At 41.2% G+C, this 24,501-nt stretch overlaps 1 protein-coding gene across 1 annotated transcript in view; it reads left to right on the forward strand.

Annotated features, from left to right (window-relative positions):
- LOC5571032 overlaps nucleotides 1–24,158 on the forward strand; it is a 42,681-nt gene extending 18,523 nt beyond the window's left edge. Inside the window, exons 3-4 of the mRNA XM_001659419.2 lie at nucleotides 23,196–23,571; nucleotides 23,708–24,158. Coding sequence (XP_001659469.1) covers nucleotides 23,196–23,571; nucleotides 23,708–23,735 — 404 coding nt within the window. The 3' untranslated portion in view covers nucleotides 23,736–24,158. The remainder of the gene's footprint in view (nucleotides 1–23,195; nucleotides 23,572–23,707) is intronic.
- The last annotated feature ends 343 nt before the right edge of the window (nucleotides 24,159–24,501 follow it).

Here is a 24,501-nt window from a genome sequence, read left to right on the forward strand (position 1 = left end):
TCACGAGTTTTATTGCCTTTGACATTTGTTAAGGCGTTCCAATGAACAACATAACATAAGTAACATGTAAACAAAGAAAATTTTATTCTTGTTACTTGAATATTCTTCTACTTAGTTATGTTTGTTGAAATGATTCGACAACATTATAACTGCAACATTTCCAATGTTCGTTCTTACATCACAGCATTTGCATTTCTGCTCTGTAGAATTTCCACCGCTCGTTATTTGTTTTTAAGAAAATTGGATATGACGTCGGATAACTCTTCGGGAGAAATCAAACGGAATCCTTCAATAAAGTATTTAGAAACTTTTTTATGTGGATAGACAGATACCCCATTTTTTATGTTTTGAACTACCTTTACATAGACATTTCACGAGATTTCTATGCGTTCTCTTATATTGGAACTTTTCAATCAACGGCTTCCTTTCAATCGGCTGTTCGAAGTAAACATATTAATATCGTAATATTTGACAACCTTTTTTTTAGAGAAGTTCCATGATTTGGTCATGATAATAGCTTTTAACGCTTTGGATATAGTGTTTCTCGAATTATCAGCACGTATGATAATTGCGAACCATGTTTACTTATTGCTACCTAAAGAGAAAACACAAATTCAATCTCTAAAGAGAAACTTTTCACTTGTCCTACGCGATTAGAAAATGAATGGTATTTCAATTTAGTTATTTATAGGTCATCGTCGAATTATTTGCAAAACTTTTTTTATTGCAGTTTGAAACTGTCAGAGGAGACAACTTAGAAGTGGTATAGAAATTTTTTTTCCGTAACTTGTTTCCACTGAAAATATTAAAACAAGATTGCACGCCGCCAACTTGTTGCGGTTAACAATTTTTCGCTCTATTATGCAATATTGGCTGAAAAATCTCAGGAATCTTTTACCTATCGCAATGTTCTGAATGGCCTCAAAGTTTACGCATGAATTTGAAACGTGAATTCACATATTCAGTAAAATATACCAATTATTTTTACTGACCCCGTTTATCCACTTGCCCCGCGGTACCTTAATGCGTACCGAGCCTAGGAATGAATGGTTACACGGAGAAATATTTTTACCTAATTTTTGAGTTTACTTTACCCAAAATTAAGTATATCGATTATAGTTTCAACCCAAAATCTCTCGGTTTTCTCTTTCTCCCACACGAATGTTGTCAAAAATAGAGAGAGCTGCATCTACCCAATGGGGGTACTTTGGTCCAATAAGCCATATTTTGGTAAATGCAACTTTTCTTATGTTTGGGTCGAAAGAACTCAATTTTGCGTTAAATCTACCCAAAATTGAGCATATTTTTCTAATGGAATTAAAGCCAAACTACCTAGTGGGGACCTTGGAAATTTAGCCAAAATTGAGTTATTGGGCTCAACTACGGAATTGCGTTGAAACAACCCAAAATTGAGTTGAATTCCGTCTCCGTGTAGGGGGGTCTAAATAAAACCTAACAGCTAACGGAGCCTGTGGAGTACCAGGGCGCCCCTTGCAATATTGTGCCCTTCCTGTGCTACCCAGAGCAATGGCGCAGGTGACCTTGTGATTCTCCGAGATAATCGGCTGCTCTTCTTCAGTCTCTAGGCCTGAGAAAGCTAAATAAGGGTGGGATTATGAATATTGTGCTATTTAATTTAAATTATCACCTTTATGGTTTCGCATTATACGTTTTACACAGTGTATTCTGTGCTTTTTCGCCTTTGGCGACTTTCAATAGATACCGATCTGTTTTTTTTTTTCGCTGCTTGTCTTTTTCGTGCTGAGGTTGCAAAAGCTAAATCCTGCCTAGTTTGGGTAGTGGCTACGGTTAGGTCAGCTCAGATCAATCTTCTGCATAAAAGAACAGCAACGATCAATCTTTGCAGGCTCATTCAAAATGGTATAGCCCAAGTGGCGCTAGTTCAAGATCCCTACTTTCGTAGAGGGAACTTCTATCTAGGTAACCTTGTAGACGCAGTTTTTGCTACTTTCAGCAAACTTGAAATGGCAAACTCACGCTCCATGACCCGCGCATGCGTGCTCGTTAATAAAGTAATCGGTGCTACACTCATTTCTGAATTAACTACCAGAGATGTATGTGCTGTCACAATCGATGTTTCTGTTGGTGATCTCAACAGGAAATACGTCTATTGTTCGGTATATTTATCACATGATGAACCATCCCCTACGGATGACTTCACAAGAGTTGTCGTACACTGCGTAACAAAAGGCATCATCCAGTCTGATGGAATACTAATCTTGGATTACTTAACATAGGCAAACGCCCAACCTTCATGGTATCTAATAGAGCAGAAGTGTTAGACATAACGCTCTGCTCGAATAAAATCAGTCACGAGTTGACGAATTGGCATGTATCAGATGAGGAATCTGATCATCGCTACATCCTCTTTGAACATTCAAATGTAACTGCGCAGACTTTGCGTTTTAGGAATCCCCTTTCAACAAACTGGGAACTCTACATTGAATTGGTTGCGACCAATTTTCATGGATATTCTCCGTTCATTGAAAATCCAAGTGTTTTGGATGATGCCGTTTATTCTACAACATCCTACATTATGGAAGCTTTTGAAGAAGCATGTCCTCTGCGGTCTGTGAAGACTACAAAAGGGTGGAATTCAGATCTGACTAGACTCAGGAAACTCCTTCTAGAACAGACGCCGTTCTGCTGGATCAGAGTCGTTCAAGTCGGCTGGCAAGGCTTACAATAAGGCTCTTCGTTCTGCTGAACGATCCGGCTGGAAAAACCTTTGTACAAATGTTTCCTGTTTGAGTGAAGTCAGTCGGCTGAACAAAATCCTTGCAAAATCGAAGGATTTCCAAGTGAACGAAATTCGCTTACCTAATGGTGACTTTACTTCTTCCGATGAAGAAGTTTTAGAATGTTTATTCAATACACACTTCCCCGGATGTGTGGACATACGGATGAACCAAATGTCTTTTCATGTAGTTACGAGTCTCTGGCCTCGGCTCGCAGTATCTTAACTACTGAGTCGATTCAACGGGCACTTCATAGTTTTGCTCCTTTCAAATATCCAGGAGCGGATGGGATTTATCCAGTTCTGCTCCAAAAGAGATTTAAGTTTATCAAACATGTTTTGAAAAAGCTATTTGTTTTGCATTTTTGCTACCGGGTATATTCCCAGACCCGGGCGTGATATTACTGTGAAGTTTATCCCGAAAGGAGGACGTGCGTCGTATGAATAAGCGAAGAGTTTTAAACCAATTAGTATGACCTCTTTTCTTCTGAAATGTCTGGAACGCATTATCGATCATCACATCCGTGATGTTTATTTGGCAAACATGCCACTTCATGTGAATCAACATGCTTACCAATCTGGAAAGTCCACTGTGACTCTTTTACACAAAGTTGTATACGATATCGAGAATGGGTTCGCTCAGAAGCAATCCTGCTTGGGTGTTTTCTTGGATATTGAGGGTGCCTTTGATAACGTGTCTTTCGACGTCGCACGAAACCATGAGCTACCTACAATGATTACCAATTGGATTCATCAAATGCTCAACATTGACATTTCTTCTCGATATTGCGTCAAGCAGCGATTCGAAAATTGAGCGTTCGCTCCCCAAGGGGGAGTCTTGTCACCACTTTTGTGGAATCTCAGATACGCGTTTCAACAGCGGGGCATGAAGGAAACAGACCTGTGTATCGTTGTCAACCACGGAGGCTGAATTCGTTTTGCTCCCGGAGGCCACACAGGAGCTGTTTTGGTTGAAGCGTTTTCTCAATGATTTCCACGAGCAGCAGAGCAACCGTACCATTTTCGAGGATAACCAGAGTGCACTAAAGATGCTGAAATTCGTAAAAATCAACGATAGAATCAAGCACTCTGCCACTCGGTTCCAATTTGCACAAGACTTGAAGACGAAAAGAGAGGTCCAATCCCTCAGGAGGAGTTCGGATGGCCAAAAGACTGATGCAAATTTTTAAGTTTCTGCTTCCCTATGCTAAAACGATGTCAATAATGATAAAAATGATTCTCTCAAAATTTGAAGCGATTTGGAAGAAATTTAGTTGTGCACACGACATTTGAAGTTTATATTGAAATTACTATGGAAAAGGTAAACCTTTTGTGTTCAGTCCTCTAACTGCTCATAATAATAATCTATGGAAAAGTGAACAAACTCTTCTCATGTGAATTTATCCCAGCTACAACTTTGCCGAAGGCCACAACGGCAATGCAACAAAGTTTTTAATGTTCGCATGTAAAATTTAAATCAGTAGGCAGGGAAGATATTTTTCTTCTACGCTACCTGTAATACATGTAAACCGGGTAGAAACATGCGCTGAAAGAGACGGGGAAGTCATCGGCAACAAAAATGTGACCAGCGCCATTCAGATATTATGCTAGTTTTTTGAACAACAAAAATGAGCGGCCCGCCAGAAAACGTCATTCGAACGTCTCGTAAAATGGCTTATAGGCCTTTTTATGTGACAGGTCCGTCTATGCATTTGTTTACATCGGTGGAGGACCGGTGCATACACGAGGCTGTCATTTTCATAGAAGAACTGTCAAAGAGCTTCCCGATCAGCTGTTTTGGAACGTCATGTGAATAGGCCTATAAGGCTATCCATGAGGACTTTTCGTGATAGGACTGACAGCTAAAAGTGTGAATGCAACCGAAATGAAAGAGTAAACAAATCATGCGAGTGTTATCGGAGCTTTACATTTTCCTTTGTAATCGAAAGTCACTCCGATCGCGAAACGTCAAAAGCACATGGTAAACGAAAAAACCAGCTGATCGCAGCTGTCTCATGGATTGCCTTATAGTAGCTTAGATGACTTTGATCTGTTTTACTCGCCAGGAGCACCACTGTTGCCAGCCGAGCAGTTGGTTAAGCATGCGAAATGCAAACGCACTTTATGATTATGAATAGCAATTTATCCTGACGTTCAAACGAAATACGGTGTATTTTATTGAGATCAATTTATTCATTTAATTAATTTTCTATGCCATGGTTAGCACGTCCGCAACGTTGAGCTTTGTTTGTATACAACGCCAATCCGTTAGTTTTGTCAGCTCTTGGATCTTGGCGACACGGAAGGCAACATTATTTGTACTTGGGTGTTGGCTCCGATCGACTTGGGTGCTAATCGGAGTGTAGCCAACTATACACGGTGCGGGAATACGTCCAGAAGACAGTACGACAAATCAAGAACGAAAGCATGTCGATAACAGTTTGGCTTATTCACGCTCCCAGGACCGCGCCATTCAGTTCCATTGGCGCACCATTCAGTTTTATTGGCGCCACCTTAGCCCGAGACATCATCAAACTGGAGTGAACCGCTCCATTGATAACTGCTCGCAAGGGGGTGTAGGACGATAGGCATAATTGACGATCGGCATAATGGATGTTTGACATAATGGACATTAGACATAATGGACATTAGACATAATGGACGATAGGCATAATTTCCAAAAAGAAAAATGAAATAGTTTGTATGTAAAATGAGCGACTTTTTTGGTAATTGTGGAAGGCTTCAAAAATAAAAAGTGTGTCTTTTTACCTTGCAGTCGTCTCATAGTTGTGAATCTTTTGAGGTCAATTTCTAAGACAAAACTTGATTAAATGATTAACATGGAAATGCTGTAAATTGTCTTTATTAGCTTTTAGGGAAAGTGCTCCTAGAACACTCAGCTAAGAACTTTGGTTGGGGCGTAATGCCAAGAATAAGAATGACGCCGTAACTGCTACTCATATTTTGAGTTTGGTTGTACACATATTATTGGCAATTTTTTTATCAGAGATTATCCCTTCTTTAAATTGAAAGCTGATCTTTATTATTATACCGACGACAGAATTATTAGAGTTTTCGCTGCTAATGTTTTAAACAGCAAATTTTTCTTCTTTTATGGTTAAACTGTTCTTTCGAGACATAATAATTCAGTAATTAATGTCATTATTGCTCTTAACACTTCCATCATAAATTTCCCCTTCTTTGAATCATAGGCTATTCTTTATACTACCTAATACGGTCAATTTAATGATTAGAAGAAAGGGACATTCTTCCAGTAATATGCTGTTTTGTGGATTGTTGCTGTTCTAATAGTTATTGGAATTGTGGATGAAAATATTTCCATCAAAAAAGGCACACCATGCTAAATGCTGAAAACTATGCTATGTTAAATTTGAGCTTCACTGTTAAATTGACTTTGAAATCAAATTTTACTTTTAAAATTAGAATTTCAAATATTTTTAATCATTCCTTGTTGAGCTACCGTGCGAGACAGTCGATAGTTCTCGTGTGTCCGGGTTCACACCCGTTTTTCCCGAATATTTGGTTGTTCGAGGCTTAGTGCCAAGTGTGTTTATTGGAGTGAAGAGCCTTAGTTCGGCTTGGAAGCGGAACACTTTCGGCGAAGCCATTGTGTTGCCGTTAAATTGAGTTTTGCGCAAAACTGTTGAACGTTTTCGCCAACGCGTGGATTTTTCCGATCACGTGCATCATCGAAAGCAGCCCGCACCCCGTCCCGTGTGCTACCTGTGTGCAGTGCAGTGTGATCATCGGCTATAGTGTGTGTATAGCGTAAGAGCAGAGAGAGCGAGAGACCACACATCCACAAGTACCAGCGAGCGGCCTGTTCTTTTCGGATCACGTGTACCGTCGATGGCAGCCCGTACCTCGTCCCGTGTGCTACCTGAGTGCAACGCAGTGATCATCCTCTGTAGTGTGCGACAGCGGAGACGCGCCAGCGAACGGTCGTCCGCCATTTGCTACCTCTCCCCAAGCGTAGACGCCCATCGGTTACAGCATCGACGACGCCAGCGTGGATAGAGTAAAAGATAAGTACCTCTCGTTGTTCTTCTCCTCTTCACGTCTTTTTTGATTAGTTTTTACTGCGTGTGAAAGTTTTCCCTCTTCCCTTTCCCCTTTGTATGTGTGTGTGTGTTTTTTTTCAGTTTGATTCAATTTCCATTTCTGTGAATAGTGTTAGTTTGAGTTATTCGTGCGCCCTTTGCGGTGTTAAGCTACCGCAATGGGTGTAGATGATGATGGCGGGGGAACGTCGTATCCCCTCACTGAGTCTTCGAATGTGTTGAACCAACAAAACACAAACACCTCTATGCCCAATCCATGTGTGTCCCCTCAATCTGATGTGTCTCAAATGGACACCAATATTCTATCATCTCCTACGTCCCCCCGCCTTAAGGCCTACCCGCCCGACTCTGGTGGGCCTTTTGTTGTTTTCTTTCGATCCAAAGGCAAACGGTTGAATACTATTCAGATCAGTAAGGATCTGACTAAGCGATTCTCTTCCGTTGTCGCAATTGACACAGTGGGTTCTGGTAAGCTGCGCGTCACCGTCAGTGACCGTAAACAGGCCAATGAGATTGTGGCCTGTGAGCTCTTTACTCGTGAGTACCAAACTTATCTACCAAGCCATCGGGTTGAGATTGCGGGAGTGGTCACCGAAGGCAGTATGACCTGCGAAGAATTGATGCAGGGTTGTGGTCGCTTCAAAAACCCTTCTCTCCCATCTGTCCCCATACTGGATTGCAAGCAATTGCATTCCGTATCCCTGGTGGGAGAAAAGAAGATCTATTCACATTCTGAATCCTTCTGTGTGACCTTTTCCGGATCTGCTTTGCCGAATTTTCTTGTAATCGGCAAACTTCGTTTACCTGTGCGGCTGTACGTACCGAAGGTAATGAATTGCACAAATTGCAAGCAGCTGGGCCATACTGCCCAGTATTGCTGCAATAAACCTCGCTGTGCTTCTTGCGGGGAGAGACATGTGGATGGTGCATGTAGTATACCGCCAAAATGCGTTTATTGCAACGAAAGTCCACCACATGCCCTCGAAAACTGCCCGACGTACGTACGCCGGCAGCAACATCAGCGACGATCATTAGAGCAGCGCTCTCGGCGTAGTTTTGCCGAGATGTTGAAAAAGGCTGCTCCGTCTGCTGAATCACAAAATATCTACTCTTCTCTGTCTCTTGATGATCAGGGCTCCGACTCTGAGGTTGGTGAAGGAATTTCCTTCGTTTTCAAGGGTTCATCGAGGAAGCGTGTGAGACTCCAGAGACCCACCAAAAAGCCTCGGAATCTGCCTAGCAGTGATGACCCACCAGCCATGAAAAATACTAAGCCTGTCGCGAAAGTCTCAAAGCTTTCACCTCCTGGATTCAAACTCCAAGAGGAAAGAGACTTTCCGCCACTACCGGGAAGATCTAAAATCCCAAATAACCCAAAATTTCAGACTGCTCAGCCAAAAGAAAGTTCGCATTCGGAGCCCCTAGGGCAACCTCAGGGCGTTCCAATGTTTACGCTTTCTGGCATTGTGGATATCATCCTTAATTTCTTCAATGCTTCTGACCCAGTGAAGAACATTGTCAAAGGATTGCTTCCATGTGTGACTCCTCTTTTGAAGCAACTGGCTTCTAGAATGCCCCTCCTTGCAACGATCATATCTTTTGATGGATAAATTATCCACAGAGGTCGAAGATATGATTTCTGTTCTGCACTGGAACTGTCGTAGTATTATGCCTAAATTAGATAGTTTTAAATTTTTAGTTAGTAATTTACAGTGCGATGTTTTTGCGTTATCAGAAACATGGCTAACACCTGATGTGACCCTTCCTTTCCATGATTTTAATATTATTCGCCTGGATCGATCCGACTCATATGGAGGAGTACTTTTGGGGATCAAAAAGCATCACTCGTTCTACAGAGTCGATCTGCCGCCGATGTCAGGCATTGAAGTCGTTGCATGTCAGGTGACTATCCGAGGCAAAAGCCTTAGTGTCGCCTCCATATATCTTCCTCCGAGATCGGCGATATCTCGCAGAGATCTCTCTCACATCTGCTCAGTTATGCCTGAACCACGGTTGTTCATTGGGGATTTCAACTCCCACGGAACAGGCTGGGGAGAACTGTATGACGACCACCGATCAACGTTGATTTATGACCTCTGCGACGACTTCAATATGACAATTCTCAACACTGGGGAAGTTACACGAGTGGCACCTCCAGCTCAAGATGGAAGTCCTAGGGATAGCCGTTTAGACCTCTCAATATGTTCAAGCTCGTTATCGCTGGATTGTTCATGGAGGGTAATCCAGGATCCCCATGGTAGCGATCACTTGCCGATCGTAGTTTCAATTTCCAATGGAACACAACAGTCTCCATCCATCGATCTCGCCTACGACCTCACGAAACACATTGACTGGGGAAAGTACGCGGAAACGATCATTGATGGAGAGCAAGCGGTAGAAGTACTTCCTCCGTTGGAAGAGTATCGCTTTTTATCCGAGTTGATTCTCAACAGCGCTCTTCAAGCCCAACGCCGTCCTGTGCCTGGTCCGTCGGTTCGCAAGAAGCCTCCCAATCCGTGGTGGGATGAAGAGTGTAAGGCACTCTATCGCGAGAAATCCGCCGCGTTTAAAGACTTTCGGAAACGTGGTTCAATTGACAACTATGAGCGCTATTCTTCCCTTGAACGCAAGTTTAAAAGCTTGGTTAAAGCGAAGAAAAGCGGTTATTGGCGTCATTTTGTGGAAGGATTATCGCGTGAGACCTCGTTAAGAACGCTTTGGACCGTCGGAAGAAGAATGCGTAATATATCGTCGGTTAATGAAGATCGAGAGAGCTCTCCTCGGTGGATTATCGATTTCGCTAAGAAAGTTTGTCCGGATTCCGTTCCTGTTGATCGCGTGCGACGAGATATTCCGGTGGATAGGGACGCCATGGATAGACCTTTTTCGATGGTTGAATTTTCACTTGCTCTCCTTTCATGTAACAATTCCGCTCCAGGAATGGATCGAATCAAGTTCAATTTGCTTAAGAGCCTACCTGACGTCGCAAAGAGGCGCCTATTGAACTTGTTTAATCACTTTCTGGAGTGTAACATTGTTCCGGATGACTGGAGGCAGGTGAGAGTAATAGCCATCCAAAAACCCGGGAAACCCGCGTCGAACTATAATTCGTACCGGCCAATTGCGATGTTGTCGTGTATTCGCAAGTTGTTAGAGAAGATGATTCTCTTTCGACTGGATCAATGGGTTGAATCGAATGGCATGCTGTCAGATACGCAGTTTGGTTTTCGCAGAGCCAAAGGAACGAACGACTGTCTTGCGCTGCTTTCTTCAGAAATTCAACTTGCCTTTGCCCAAAAGGAACAGATGGGTTCAGTGTTTTTGGATATTAAGGGTGCTTTTGACTCAGTTTGTGTTGATGTTCTTTCAGACAAACTCCACGCAAGTGGCCTTTCATCAATTTTGAACAATTTTTTGTACAATTTGTTGTCCGAGAAGCATATGAGTTTTACTCATGGCAACTTGTCAGTTTCACGAATTAGCTACATGGGTCTACCACAGGGCTCATGTCTGAGTCCCCTTCTTTATAATTTTTATGTGAGAGACATTGATGACTGTCTCATGGAAAATTGCTCGTTAAGACAGCTTGCAGACGACTGTGTTGTTTCTGTCACAGGACCAACAGCAGCCGAACTACAAGGACCCTTACAAGATACTCTGGACAATTTGTCTACTTGGGCCTTAAAGCTGGGTATCGAATTCTCTGCGGAGAAAACTGAGATGGTTGTCTTTTCAAAGAAACACAAACCTGCCAAGTTTCCGCTTACACTCATGGGTAAAACAATCACTCATAGCTTATCTTCTAAATATCTTGGGGTCTGGTTCGACGCCAAATGCACCTGGGGAAAACACATTGCGTATCTGACACAGAAATGCCAAAAACGAATCAACTTCATGCGAACTATAACCGGAACATGGTGGGGAGCCCATCCGGAAGATCTGATCAAGCTGTACCAAACAACCATCTTGTCGGTCTTGGAGTACGGTAGCTTTTGTTTTCAATCCGCGGCGAAAACACATATGCTGAAGATACAGCGGATTCAGTACCGTTGTCTTCGCATCGCGCTAGGTTGCATGAACTCGACTCACACAATGAGTTTAGAGGTACTTGCAGGAGTACAGCCTCTGACAGATCGTTTCGCGGAGTTAACACTCAGGTTCCTCATCCGTTGTGAGGTTCTCAATCCATTGGTTATTGACAACTACGAAAAGCTGCTTGAACATAACCCGCAAACTCGTTTCATGAGTGTGTACTACTGGTACATGACGCTGGAGGTTAGCCCATCTTCGGTTAACACCAATCGTGATAACTTCCTAGACTTCGACTGTTCCTCTGTAGTATTTGATTTGTCCATGAAGCAAGATATCCATGGTATACCAGATCACTTTCGTTCAAAGTTTATCCCTCCCATGTTTGCAAGTAAATTCGGGCATGTCAGCGAGAACCGGCAGTTCTTCACTGATGGGTCAAAAATGGATGATATCACTGGTTTCGGTGTTTACAACGTTTTTCATAGCGCCTCCTTCATGCTTCAAAAGCCATGTTCTGTATATGTTGCTGAGCTAGCAGCTATACATTACGCCTTAGAGTATATCAGTTCTCTCCCACCCGAGCACTTCTTCATTTTTTCCGACAGTCTAAGCTCTCTGGAGGCTCTGCGGTCAATGAAGCCGGTGAAGCACTCAGCGTACTTCCCGAATAAAATACGCCAAGCATTGAGTGCTTTGTCAAATCGCTCTTACACTATTACCCTAGCTTGGGTCCCTTCCCATTGCTCCATTCCGGGCAATGAGAAAGCGGACTCTCTGGCTAAGGTAGGCGCTAAAGAAGGCGATGTTTACGAGCGTCAAATCGCCTTCGATGAATTTTTTGCATTGGCCCGTCGGGAGACCTTGATCAGCTGGCAACAGAAATGGAGAGACGGAGAAATGGGTAGATGGCTGCATTCCATATTTCCACAGGTGTCGAAAAAACCATGGTTTAAGGGGTTGGGCATGAGCCGTGATTTCATTCGTGTCATGTGTCGGCTTATGTCCAATCACTATTCGTTAAGCGCGCATACCCACCGTATTGGGCTCTCAGAAAGCAATCTCTGTGTTTGCGGCGTGGCTTACCAGGATATCGAGCATGTTGTGTGGGGATGCAGTGAACATCGTGGCATCAGATCTGAACTGACTGAAACTCTCCGAATCCGAGGAAAACAGCAGAAGCCTGTCAGGGAAGTGTTGGCGGGCCTTGATTTAGAATATATGAATTTTATCTATCTGTTTTTGAAGCGTATCAATGTCCGAGTTTGATTGTCGTTCGTTCCCTGTCTTTCTTTTTCCCCTTCAAATTGTCCTCTTCTCGTCGTGTCTCCCATAAACCGTTTTTGTTTAGACTCGTTACAGATCTGGACATCCTGTCCCTTCAAGCTTCATCAGCATAGTAGTCTAAGTAGCTTAAGATATCCCGAAAAATCCTTTCCTTTCCTGATGTACAAATGTATTCCCTAACCTTAAAACTTTCCCAAACTAACATAGTTTTTAAAATAAATACAAATTTCAAAATGTATATAATGTAAACAAAAAGAAAAGATTTCGGCTCTGTTATGCCATACGGCGCCCGAGCCTGCCAAATAAACGAGATAAGTAAAAAAAAAAAAAAATATTTTTAAGCTGCTTTCGGTAATGTTTACATATGTGGCTGATCAAAATTATATGAAAATCATCGAAAATTGTTGCCAGAAAAGACAAAGGAACCGTTTTTACCTGGAAACTTCGAACTTCGACCCCCTTTTATTTTCAAGTAAATCTTGAAATTTGTTTCTTGAGACGAATTGTGTTTGTTGTATTAGTTCCTCAAGCGTCATTCAAAGTTCACTGGTCTCAAAATTTCGCTCTCCTGTCTGTCTCTGGAGAGCATGAATGTTGAAATATGGTTGTACGATGACCAATGTAATAAATATAAATTACACTGACAAAGCAATACAAAGATCATAAATGTAAGAAAAATCGATTGTTAAACTGTATTTGTAATGAAATGAAAAAATATATAAATTAAACTATGTAATTTTTAGTTTTGATTTGATAGATTACAATACTCCTCATGAATTCATCTGTAAGAAACATAACATCAATTTATTGCAAATATTTGGCTCAGGCAATCAGGTTCCCGTTTGACAAGTATATTGAGCCTGTCCGCCGTATCTAGGTTTTCACTACATTAAATTGATGAGCAGACACGGAGTGGGAAAGTAACGCTATTTTTGACGTCACACTACCAGAATATTTTTGTTGAAGATAATGTCACCTATCATAACATGAATTTTTTACTTGACTCTAGCTTGTTGTCTTCAAGTCAATCATTTGCATTATAAGTATGAATAATTATATGGGAAATTGTAGCCAGCCCAGGCGATCTGTCTTAAAGCACGTAGCTTAAGCGCCACTCCACAAGGGAGACCACATGCCCAATTTTGATTCGCCCGGTTGAGACTCTCCTGAGGGCGAGTGCATTGAATTTTCCCGAAAGGAATTTTACAGATCGCTTCAGCTGACTTACGAACCAAACAACCGAACGGGGTTCACCCTATTATAGCTACGCAACCACACAATCAAGAAGGCACTCTGAGACTTCGGTAAGAGAATCACTCATTCTCAATGAGAATATATACCGAGGTGTGGAAATGAAATTTAGTGTGCGTGACATCCGTGTATGGTGCAAAATGTCTCACAACTACATGCGAGTGAGCTCCCATAAGAAGCCGTGTAAATTAGTGACGTAGTTATTTTTGTTTACATTTTTTTCTGTTTACCAATACATAGCCATTGCTTCTTCTTCCACACCTTGACTCATTCTCATATGCTGCCGCTCGCTCCTTCTCATTACGGGCAGACTAGTCGTTCGACGCGCTACGCATCAACAAATAGGAAGCGGACTGAGTACCCAACGATCACACTCCTTCACTCAGGCAAATGGATTATCGATAAACATAGGAACCCCTTATGAAAATTCGCCACAAGAAATCGGATTGAAATTCATAAATTTGCCTTATGAAACCAGAATTTGAAAATAAAAAACGTTTTCGCAGCAACCTGGAATCGTACCAAGAACCTTGCGATCGATAGGCCCGAGCGTACACCACGCGCCTATCGACGCCTTGATGTGGAGTGATGCTAAAACGATACATAAAGCGTTCGTATTGCAGTAATCATTCCACCTTTCATAAGGCAAAATGTATGAAATTCGATAGTCCAGTTCGCTGCGTGTTAAGGATGACGGGGACGATAAGGAAACGCGAAGTGACGGTTTACACATGGAAACAATTAAACATTTGGAATGGATCATTGAATGTAGATTTTGTCAGTGCTCACCGCATCAAAACAAAGACGCCCCTGTATATGGGATTTACCATTGTGACAGCATTGCTGTACTGTCAAACACACAAGGCTACGGTGGCGCTATCTGTGCTTTCTTACAAATATATTGCTGTTTGCGTTTGACGTGCAAATCCACTCTAACTGAGCTCCAAATGCGGTAACACAAAGTAACCAAAAGATACTTAGCAACCATGATCCATATCACCGCCAACCTAGCAAATAAAATCCAATTTTGACTTCGCCTTCCTTGTTAAAAATCTTACCGCATTTGCTGTTCCCGCATTTGATACTTGCATTTCAAACGCACACAGCAATACTAAATTTTCCTCAATGCTAGCATTTTATTTCAACGTTTATGTGTGTGTTCGTTCTCTCTATCTCCCTAACATGTGTGCGATTTCTCTCTCTATTTCTATCTATTCTGTGCTCATGTGCTTTATATTCTACGTCACCGTCGATGGCATTGCATCTGCAGGCTAGGCAACTCAATAATTGCGGTTTTCCAACTTATGGATTTGCAGACGACTATCTAGCTTTGATAGTTGGTGTAAGATTGTGTCCGTCCGTCCGTCTCCGTTGCCAGCAACCTAATTCCCCTTTGTTATTATCCCAACTGTCAGTCTGACGCACAGTCAAGGTTTATACCATTTAAAGGTGTGCATGTTCAGGTGAGAATGAGAAACACCACAAGGTACATCCTTAGAGGTACGACCTCTTTCCCAAGGTCGATAATATTAACTTCAATATACTACAATCTCCCCTTTTCAATAAAAATGCAAACAAGCTTACTGAACAAGGACTTAGATAGAAATGTATGTACCTCACTTATTTTGAATCTGGCATTCAAATATTTTCTTGTTTTATAGCAGTCTCTGAGTTATTACAAATCCACAAACAAAGTTTAGTCACTGTTACCTCCTTTGATTTTGTTGAAATGATTGAAGCCTCCTAAATTTCAAAAGACTATCATTATCTGAACATTTATATCGGTTTATCGACGCTCTATCCATATTATAGGTAATGAAGCACCGATTACCCCTAACTGTGAATTGTTACAGTCTCTACCATTGTTTGAACTATAAACTATGCATTATGAACAAGTTCATTTGATTATTCACTATATGCATTTATCTAATAATAACGACATAACCTTGTAGTACTAGCTCTCTAAGTCTGTAGTCTACTCTAATACTCTTCCTTGTTTGTTTTTCAAAAACATAATATTTAGGATCCATAAACTTCACACAATATTCCAAGCGCATACTTCTTAGTACAAAACTATACAAAATATATGATTCATCGCTTTTCTAGTGAACTGACTGTCAATAGATGCCGAACCACTTAGAAGATTATAGGCCATGGTGTAATATTGACTTGTGAATATCAAAACAATCTAACAATATTACTTGAACTAACTTACTCAAGATTTTCATATGTCATTTTAACAACACGCATCTTCACATAAATATGTAACTTTAAAAATGTTTTTAAAGTCTACTGCTACAAAAATCTGTGTAACATCTTTAAGTCTTGACACGCTTCAATAAATCCATTCTTCGTGACGAATGCTAAAAAAGATTGAACACTGTTCATTATTAAGCTTAGGAGTTCAACAACATTTTGTATCTTCTACTGCATTTGATTATACTTCAGCATATTGAATCTTGCTCATCAAGCTATCAAGCCATCATTTACAAATACTTTAAGCACTTAGTGACGTTTAAATGCCATATATAACTTTGTGTTTCATTGTGCATCGAAGTCATCGCTCTAATGTCGCTCAACCGTCACGTCGCTAGACTAGCGATCATTTTGTAGTTTAGTGCTCCAGCGACGTGTTTCTTTTTCTTCTTCTTCTTGGTATTAACGTCCCCACTGGGACAGAGCCGGCTACTCAGCGTAGTGTTCTAAGAGCACTTCCGCAGTTATTAACTGAGAGCTTTCTTCGCCTAAGTTGCCATTTTTGCATTCGTATATCGTGCGGCAAGTACGATGATACTCTATGCACAGGGAAGCCAAAGAAATTTCTATTACGAAAAGATCCTGGACCAACCGGGAATCGAACCCAGCCACCTTCAGCATGGCTTTGTTTAGTAGCCGCGGACTCTAACCACTCGGCTAAGGAAGGCCCGTATTTAAATTGCCTGTTTTGCAGGAGCACGTCTGCAATCCTCCATCTGTAGTTCACCATTTTGTATACACAAAGGTTACTGAAACATTCGAACTAAATAAATACTTCAAGCTGTTACTTGTTGGTAACTACTCTATAAACTAATGTAAATTCTGCATGTATTCATCTTGAAATAAATTTCATCAACGCATGTTCAGTCTTATTTCACGCTAATTAGCCAGTTTTTTTGTTTGCAACACTATTTCGTTCCACCAATCAAATCCAATGCGAAGGTGAGTCGCTCAGAGTTATGGACAGCTAAACAAGACAACGTACCAACCATGCATTCACTGGTATAGACCCCACTCCTCATGCTGGAACACGTCTACTATGTATTTCAGTATTATTATCCAATTCAAAACTTGGAATAAATGTTCCAAAAACAGACAATGATCTCCCATTAAAGCAGATGACTTCTGGCTATCTTGCACATCCCAACACTGCTTCAAATCCTGCACCTTGTTCCTAGTTGTTCTTCAAGTATCAAAAATCCATTAATTCAGTCATTCTATCCATGTTCCATTTTCTAGGCTTCTTAGAGAGCGATATTATATATATTCCGGTTGGCTTGAATCTAAAATTCAGAAACGAGTGTTCAACGCTATTCTCAGTATTGTTTTTAAAATTAATCTTATCGGAATTTTCGTAGCATATATGACAATCCATGGACATGTTCCGTCAATTTCAAACATGAGACGTTATGCATAAGAACTAAAATCCTAAACCTGCTTCGACTCTTTCACGTGGAGCCCATTTTACTCATGTGATAGAAATCTCCTGATTTTCTGCAGTCAGAAGTTATCTCACGAGAAGACCAAAAAATATAATACAATTATTCAGCTTTATCATCAAGCACCCCCACCAAGATTCTCAATAAATCTTTGTCCAGCCAACGATTCAAACCGAATCGGTATCGATCCTTATCGAAGATTACTGACTGGTTGACCGGACCATACTTCCTATTTTCTTTATAGTTAACTAATTTCATCTATTTCTTCACGCCTTTTAGCGAAAGTTTATTTGCTTCACCTGACGGTTTACCCCCTTTTCCGGGTTCAACAATCCAACTAAGCCAGCGCCTGTTTATATACTTAGTTTTATTGTCCTCAGTTATTAACTGAGAGGTTTCACAGCCATTTAACCATTTTTTTTCTTGGCATGCATGAAAGTACTCTTATACCCAGAGATAAACCCAACTTTTGGAATTCTCTCTTTAGGGACAACTCTAAAAGACCTTCGATTGGCGAGTTTCGAACCCGCATGAATAACTACGCGTTTACCGTTACAGCAATGTGGGCTGTTGAATTACCGTCATTGTTGGGTACTACCAATTTCTAACGTCAACAGTAGCACAAAGATACAACTACCGTATTACACCGATCAGCATATCTAAACTGACTACACAGGCTCTTCCATCCATGAAGACCAAAAGAACTATTATACCTTCAAAATCTGCCTATGGATGTAGTGAAGGTTGACCGAAATTCCTGCCCAAATCAACTATTCCATATCATTTTAAAATTATTAAAACACATACTTTTAGCTAACTATAATAATTTAGTATCAAGGAACCTCTCTTCTTCTCATCGCTTGGATTATCGAAATACGTTGGATCGTAGTGTTTTCCTATCATCATCGAAGCGTCCGTCATTAGTTTATCAGGAGAGCCATACTAATTGGGAGTAGGAAGTATATTGAGTACGCTTCACATCGCCGACGCTCCAGAAACTACTCAGTCAACAATCGCTACTTGCCCTCTCTTCTATCACAACACGATCAGAAAATAGGAAGGACACGTAACAAACGAAAAAAACTAGATAATTTTGAAGCCTGTGTGTTTTTGAATTCGGACTTGTTTGGATCAACTAAACAATCCAATCATCAGAACTAGTCGTTCAAAGACAACCTTTGAATAAGCAATCTGTCCACATACTCATTCCTTTCCGTCATTTCAGCTCGACGTGTATTTGCTATAAACTAACAATGAGCCCAGTATTAATTAATCAGTTCCACTACTCCGCGCTTGCAACTTCTTTTTTTTTTTTTTTCTAGCCAACCGACACCCTTTGAAATCAGCTGAAGATTTACGTCTGCTTATTTCTGGTAGCCTTAACACGGACCGCCAGGGAGCCTACCCCACAAACCTTGGACTCCACATATCGAATCCATCAAGTATATGGGCCACAACCTACGGCTTTACTTCCTTCTCGAAAAAAGACAAGTTCGCGTTGACGGGAATGGATACCCGATCGACCGGATTGAGAAGTAATCACGTTCACCACTACATCTCCAATACCGCTAGTTCAAACTCATTCAAACTCAGACAATACCACCACTATTGTGCATTGTACTTCTCATTATACGACCCAGCTCTAAACCGTTCTTTGCATTGTCTCTATTTAGAATAACTGTGTTCTTTTCTGCTTCATTTCATCGTTGTTTTGAAATCCCTTCCACAGACAGCAAATTGCACACGGATCATTTCTCACAACTTGAAATCCTGCTGATTCCGGTCAAGAAATGGCATTTCCATATGCTAAACATTTACTCCGGAGAATTCTATCAATTCTCGCAATTTACACAGGGGAAACCTGACCGTTTCCGCCATCGCCATGATAAGCAATCTGCTTCTCTCGAACTTTGCCGCCAGGAGACTTCTATCAATTCTCGCTTTTCTTTCTGGGGAAATCCTGTTGATTTCCGCCGACGCCATGAGAATCACTCCGATTCTCGCAAAGTTCAATCCCGAAGAACTCTTCTTAATTCTCGCGTAACTCCAGAAGAATTTCTCTGCCCTCTAGCACTGAATAATATCAGATTTGCAAAAATTCCACCAATCCTTCAATTCCATCTGGTGAATCCAACACAACCAGTAAAATTTCGGCCGACTGTATATTTACCTCGTTTTTTTTCTCCTCGTCGCCAGCTGTAAGATTGTGTCCGTCCGTCCGTCTCCGTTGCCAGCAACCTAATTCCCCTTTGTTATTATCCCAACTGTCAGTCTGACGCACAGTCAAGGTTTATACCATTTAAAGGTGTGCATGTTCAGGTGAGAATGAGAAACACCACAAGGTACATCCTTAGAGGTACGACCTCTTTCCCAAGGTCGATAATATTAACTTCAATATACTACAGTTGGTATGTGCATAAGCACCCTGTTCGACCTGATGCAAAGTGTTCTTCCGGTAGTCGAGAGTTGGTGTCGCCAATATGGCCTTTCGGTTAACCCGAATAATACATCTATTGTTCTTTTTACGGAAAGACGAAACCGCGATGGAATTCGACCTTTACGTCTTTTTGGCACTGAGATTAATGTAACTGATCAGGTAAAGTATGTCGGAGTCGTTCTAGATTCCTAACTTTCTTGGACACCTCACATTGATTGGGGCCCCAAACCCAAGTATATCAAATGGATTTACACAACAGTTGTACGACCAATATTGGCATATGGATGTCTTGTGTGGTGGCAAAAAGGCGAAGTGAGAACAATCCAATCAAAATTGGGTCTCTAAAGGATGTGCTTGATGACTCCTTTCTTGAAGGTAGAGCTGGTACAGGTGCATATTCTCGTGAGCTAAGGCTGAATCAGTTTTACTCACTTGGTAAAAACTGCCATGCGGAAATATTTGCTCTTATGTTTGGAATACAATCAGCACTTCAACAGCGCGTAATGGATAAAGTCATACACTTCTGTGCGGATAGTCAGGCTGCTATAAAAGCTCTTGCTTCGACCAACTCAAGATCGAAGATTGTTATCGCATGTCGAACTCAAATTGAGGAACTGAATTCAGTCAACTCTGTAAGCCTTGTATGGGTACCTGACCATTCTTCCATCGCTGGAAATGAATTGGCTGATGAGCTAGCTCGCAATGGAGCATTGCATGACTTCATTGGCTCTGAGCCGGCTATTCCAATTTCGAAGTGCTGGGTGAAGCGTCAGATAGCTTCTTGGGCGGCAACTCAGCACAAGCAATATTGGAATAGTTTGGAGTCGTGTCGTCAAACAAAATTGTACATTACTGAGCCATCTCCAAGGGTGGCGAAGTATTTAACAAATCTGTCAAAGCAGAATTGCAGTCTCTTGGTCAGAGCGTTGACAGGCCACTACCGACTCAACTATCACAAGCCAAATATTCAGCGTGCTGACTCATTAGGGTGGGGCTTATTTCCAAAAATCTTTCGTAGTCAGGATTTACAAAGTGGAAAATGATCATCGGTCCCAAAATAACATCCTGTGAAAAAATGAGAATTTTTGGTGAAGGTTTAGAGGTGGCGCAAAGGGCGTATGTGCAGTTTTCCCATTTTAGTGAACTCTGAAAAATTTTGGTATGCTTTTTAGCTTGTTTTGGTGATTTTAGGACCCTTAAGGGCAAAAAATCATCTCAAAATTGCGATATCTCCACTCCTTTAGATGATATTTGATGAAATATATATTATGCATGTGATTTTTGGCCCTTGAATAGGTTACAATGACTGATTACTATGAACCCGAATAAGAATAGCTGGGGATGATTCCTATGCTTGTAGAATGGAACAAAGAGCAAAGAAGAATGATAGAAAGAACAAAGAACACAGAAGAACGTAAGGTGGGGTGGGTTAAACAGGGGGGAGGGTGTAACTGATGATATTATATTAGAATCAACTATGGAGCCGTGAAAATATCTCGGTTGGATGTATGAGATGTGATTATATGCAAGTTTAACACTCATTTAGTATTTTAGAATGTCCGTTTGATATAACTCCAGCAATTGCTTTTATAATCTGAAAGAAATTACAGAGGGGCCGAAATCCATACAGGCTCAAAATCCGGACAAACGAAAATGCAGACGAAGTTCAATACATCGTTCTACATCAGTATTTGAAATCGATGTGTATAAACAACAGCAGAAGGAAAAAAATCGGTAGTCAAAATTCAAATTAGTGCACGAGCTTCTATAGGGTGCAAGAGATAAAGCACTTCAGGTTGAAAACCTCTCAAATAAAACCAAAATTAAGTCGTCACAGTTCTGAAACATATATTTTAGGACTGAGCTACATGAAGGAATTTTCACAGGATGTCCTATGTATATGTAAATAATTATATAAATTAGTTATGAATTTAATAAATACTGCGTGAGGCTGAATTTCCAGGATGTAAATTTTGCAACGGTCCCTTTCGATATATTGCTATCATCATTCAGAAAAAAAAAACAACCAAACGATTATTGAACTAAAGCAGTAAAGTGACGTGCATTTATCTATATCTACCAGGAGATTAATGATGAAACTTCGCATGGAATTAAGGACATTTTAGCCGTTATTGAAATTTTTCCATAAAGTCCAATAAAGTTGCAATAAGTTCCAATAAAATCGTATACATGGGTCGAAAACTAGAGATGGTTAAAAAATTGGTGCTCTTCTCCTACTTGAAGAAAAATTGCTCGAAATATTTCTGAACTAGGTAATATTAAATAGAAGTCAAGGGGTCGGACCTGGTGTAGTGGTTAGAACACACACCTTTCACGCTGAGGATCTGGGATCGAATCCCATCCCCGAGAAAAAAAAATGAAAAAAATGAAGTCAATAAATATAATCATCGTTTTCTAGATTCCTCAGTTACGCTCAAGACATCACTAGTTTCACCCTCCCACCTGTTTAACCCTCCCCACCTTACATTCTTCTGTGTTCTTTGTTCTTTCTCTCATTCTTCTTTGCTCTTTGTTCCCTTCTACTAGCATAGGAATTCTCCCCAGCTATTCATATGCTAATTCGGGTTCATATTAATCAGCCAGCGTAACCTATTCAAGGGCCAAAAATCGCATGCATAATATATATTTCGTCAAATATCATCTAAAGGAGTGGAGATATCGCAATTTTGAGGTGATTTTTTGCCCTTAAGGGTCTTAAAATCACCAAAACAAGCTGAAAAGCATATCAAAATTTTTCGGAGTTCACTAAAATGGTAAAACTGCACTTACGCCCTTTGCGTCACCTCTAAACCTTCACCAAAAATTCTCATTTTTTCACAGGATGTTATTTTGGGACCGATGATCATTTTCCACTTTGTAAATCCTGACTACGGAAGATTTTTGGAAATAAGCCCCACCCTACTGACTCATTTGTGTGCGTGATAGTTGTGACTCCGATTATGGAACCTCGTATCACCTGATATGTAACTGTCCAGCTGTTTGAACCCATTGTGGTATGGAGCTACATGCTCTCATTTCGTTTATGCGATTTTCCCTCTTCAAGGGACCCCACTCCTATTTCCTCCCATCTTTTCCTTCCCTTTCCTCTCCCATCGGGTAGATGATGAAATAGGCTCAAATATGGCGATGGCACAAATCTACCAACTGGTGGAGAACGTGCCTTTGGAGTCGGCCTTCTGATACCTGATACTCTATTCGTAGCTAATCGCAAATATCACATGTGAGTCCACTTACCGCAATAAGATTCATCGCGCGAATGTGCTCATGAAATATTCGTTAAATGACTGATTGTTGCTTGGTCAGTAATTTACGAGGAGAATACCAAACTAAAATAAACAAGCAACGTTCATTTATTTTCACAACTTAAAACATCGTTTATCAACGCGGATTAGTAGAATCGCTACGATTCATGACTCGTTCTGAACAACGACGCACATGTTCGCTTCTGTCGACCACACACGATACTAATTTATTAAAATGTTTGCAAACATCTTTTTGAAATGATTTGGCCGCTCATTTGTTTCCTGCGACGCTTCTACTATGATAAGTTATTTGTTCCAATCGTCCCACGCGTTTCGGCTTTGGGTTGAGATACTAAATACTAAATGGCAACTTTTCTATTTCTGATTCGACAGAAACCGAACCGTCCGGTAGCTCCGGTGACAAAATCCCCCAATCGAATCTGATGCAGAGCCTGCACCGAGACCTGGACGTGCTGATTGCGATCCTCAACACCTCGAACGAGCCTCGACCGGAGGATGATCCCGCGTACGATCCCATGGCAACATCCAGCGAAGACATCGGTGCCAAGCGGTCTACCTTGAAGGACAGAGCCTTCCGGAAAAAGGTTCATCGCAAAGATCTTCAGATAGCCTCCGCAGCCACTCAGGACGCCGGGGTCGGTTCTTCGACATCTCCCGGTGGCAACCGGCTGCGGAGACCACGTGCCACCAAAAAGCGCGACATGAATTCGTCCGTGATGACCGATGATGCGATCCTCGAACCGATGAGGTAAGTGGCGTGAGGAAACTTAATCTTCCTAGCCATGAAAATTACAACCGTTGTCACGCTTGGCCGCGTGTCAACATAAATTCACCCACCTTCTGGTCGAAATTAATGTCCCGCTTTTGTTTTCATATTCTTTCAGCACCGACGATGACGAACCGCCGGTCTAACGGGGGGCCTGCGCTGATGGTAGGTATAGTGTTCCAGTGTGTCGAGGATGATGCAACGTGGATCTTCTACTCGAACCGAGTGTGAGATTGTTGGGTTGGATACGTATAAAAATTTGCACACGCGCGAGGCAGATTGAGTGTGCTATTTATGAAGTGTGATAATTCGGATGTTGCGATTTGTGCGATCTGGGAACACAATTCGCGCCACTTGTTTTTCTTGGGAAACGTTTTATTCTCGCTTGCTCACGCGACTTACAGTGTGGGTGGATGGAGTGTAAGAAGGTGCTGCTGCATCGGCGCTGGTTCGTGGAAAAAGAATCTGTCTCAGACGGCAAATGTGATAATTAGGATGATAATTTTATAGGTTCTGCTAACTTGAGCGTATGGCGACGTAAAGTTGAATAAATTATTGATTGAAGGTAATTGACAGTGACTTTAATCCGATATGCCAATGTCTTATTTTGGGTAACGCCATTCGATGTCGATTCAAGTTGTTTATATGCACCAGTACAGGAACATCTAATACAGTGAACAACTACTGTCAGAGTTTTGGATTTTTTTTTGTAAAATTCTCACAAAATGAAAGCTTTCGAAATTGAAAGCTAATAACCAATAATCTTATTATTCTTATTCTTAGAAAATACAGACAACGAAAAGCTACCTCAGTTCTGTTGAAGGTATAACTAATAGATTTTCATCGCATGATGAAGGGCCAATTTGGTGAGCTCGTTTCATGATTTCATTTCAAATGTATAATATATTCTGA

Source organism: Aedes aegypti, chromosome 3 (genome assembly GCF_002204515.2).
Source record: "Aedes aegypti strain LVP_AGWG chromosome 3, AaegL5.0 Primary Assembly, whole genome shotgun sequence".
Taxonomy (NCBI): domain Eukaryota; kingdom Metazoa; phylum Arthropoda; class Insecta; order Diptera; family Culicidae; genus Aedes; species Aedes aegypti.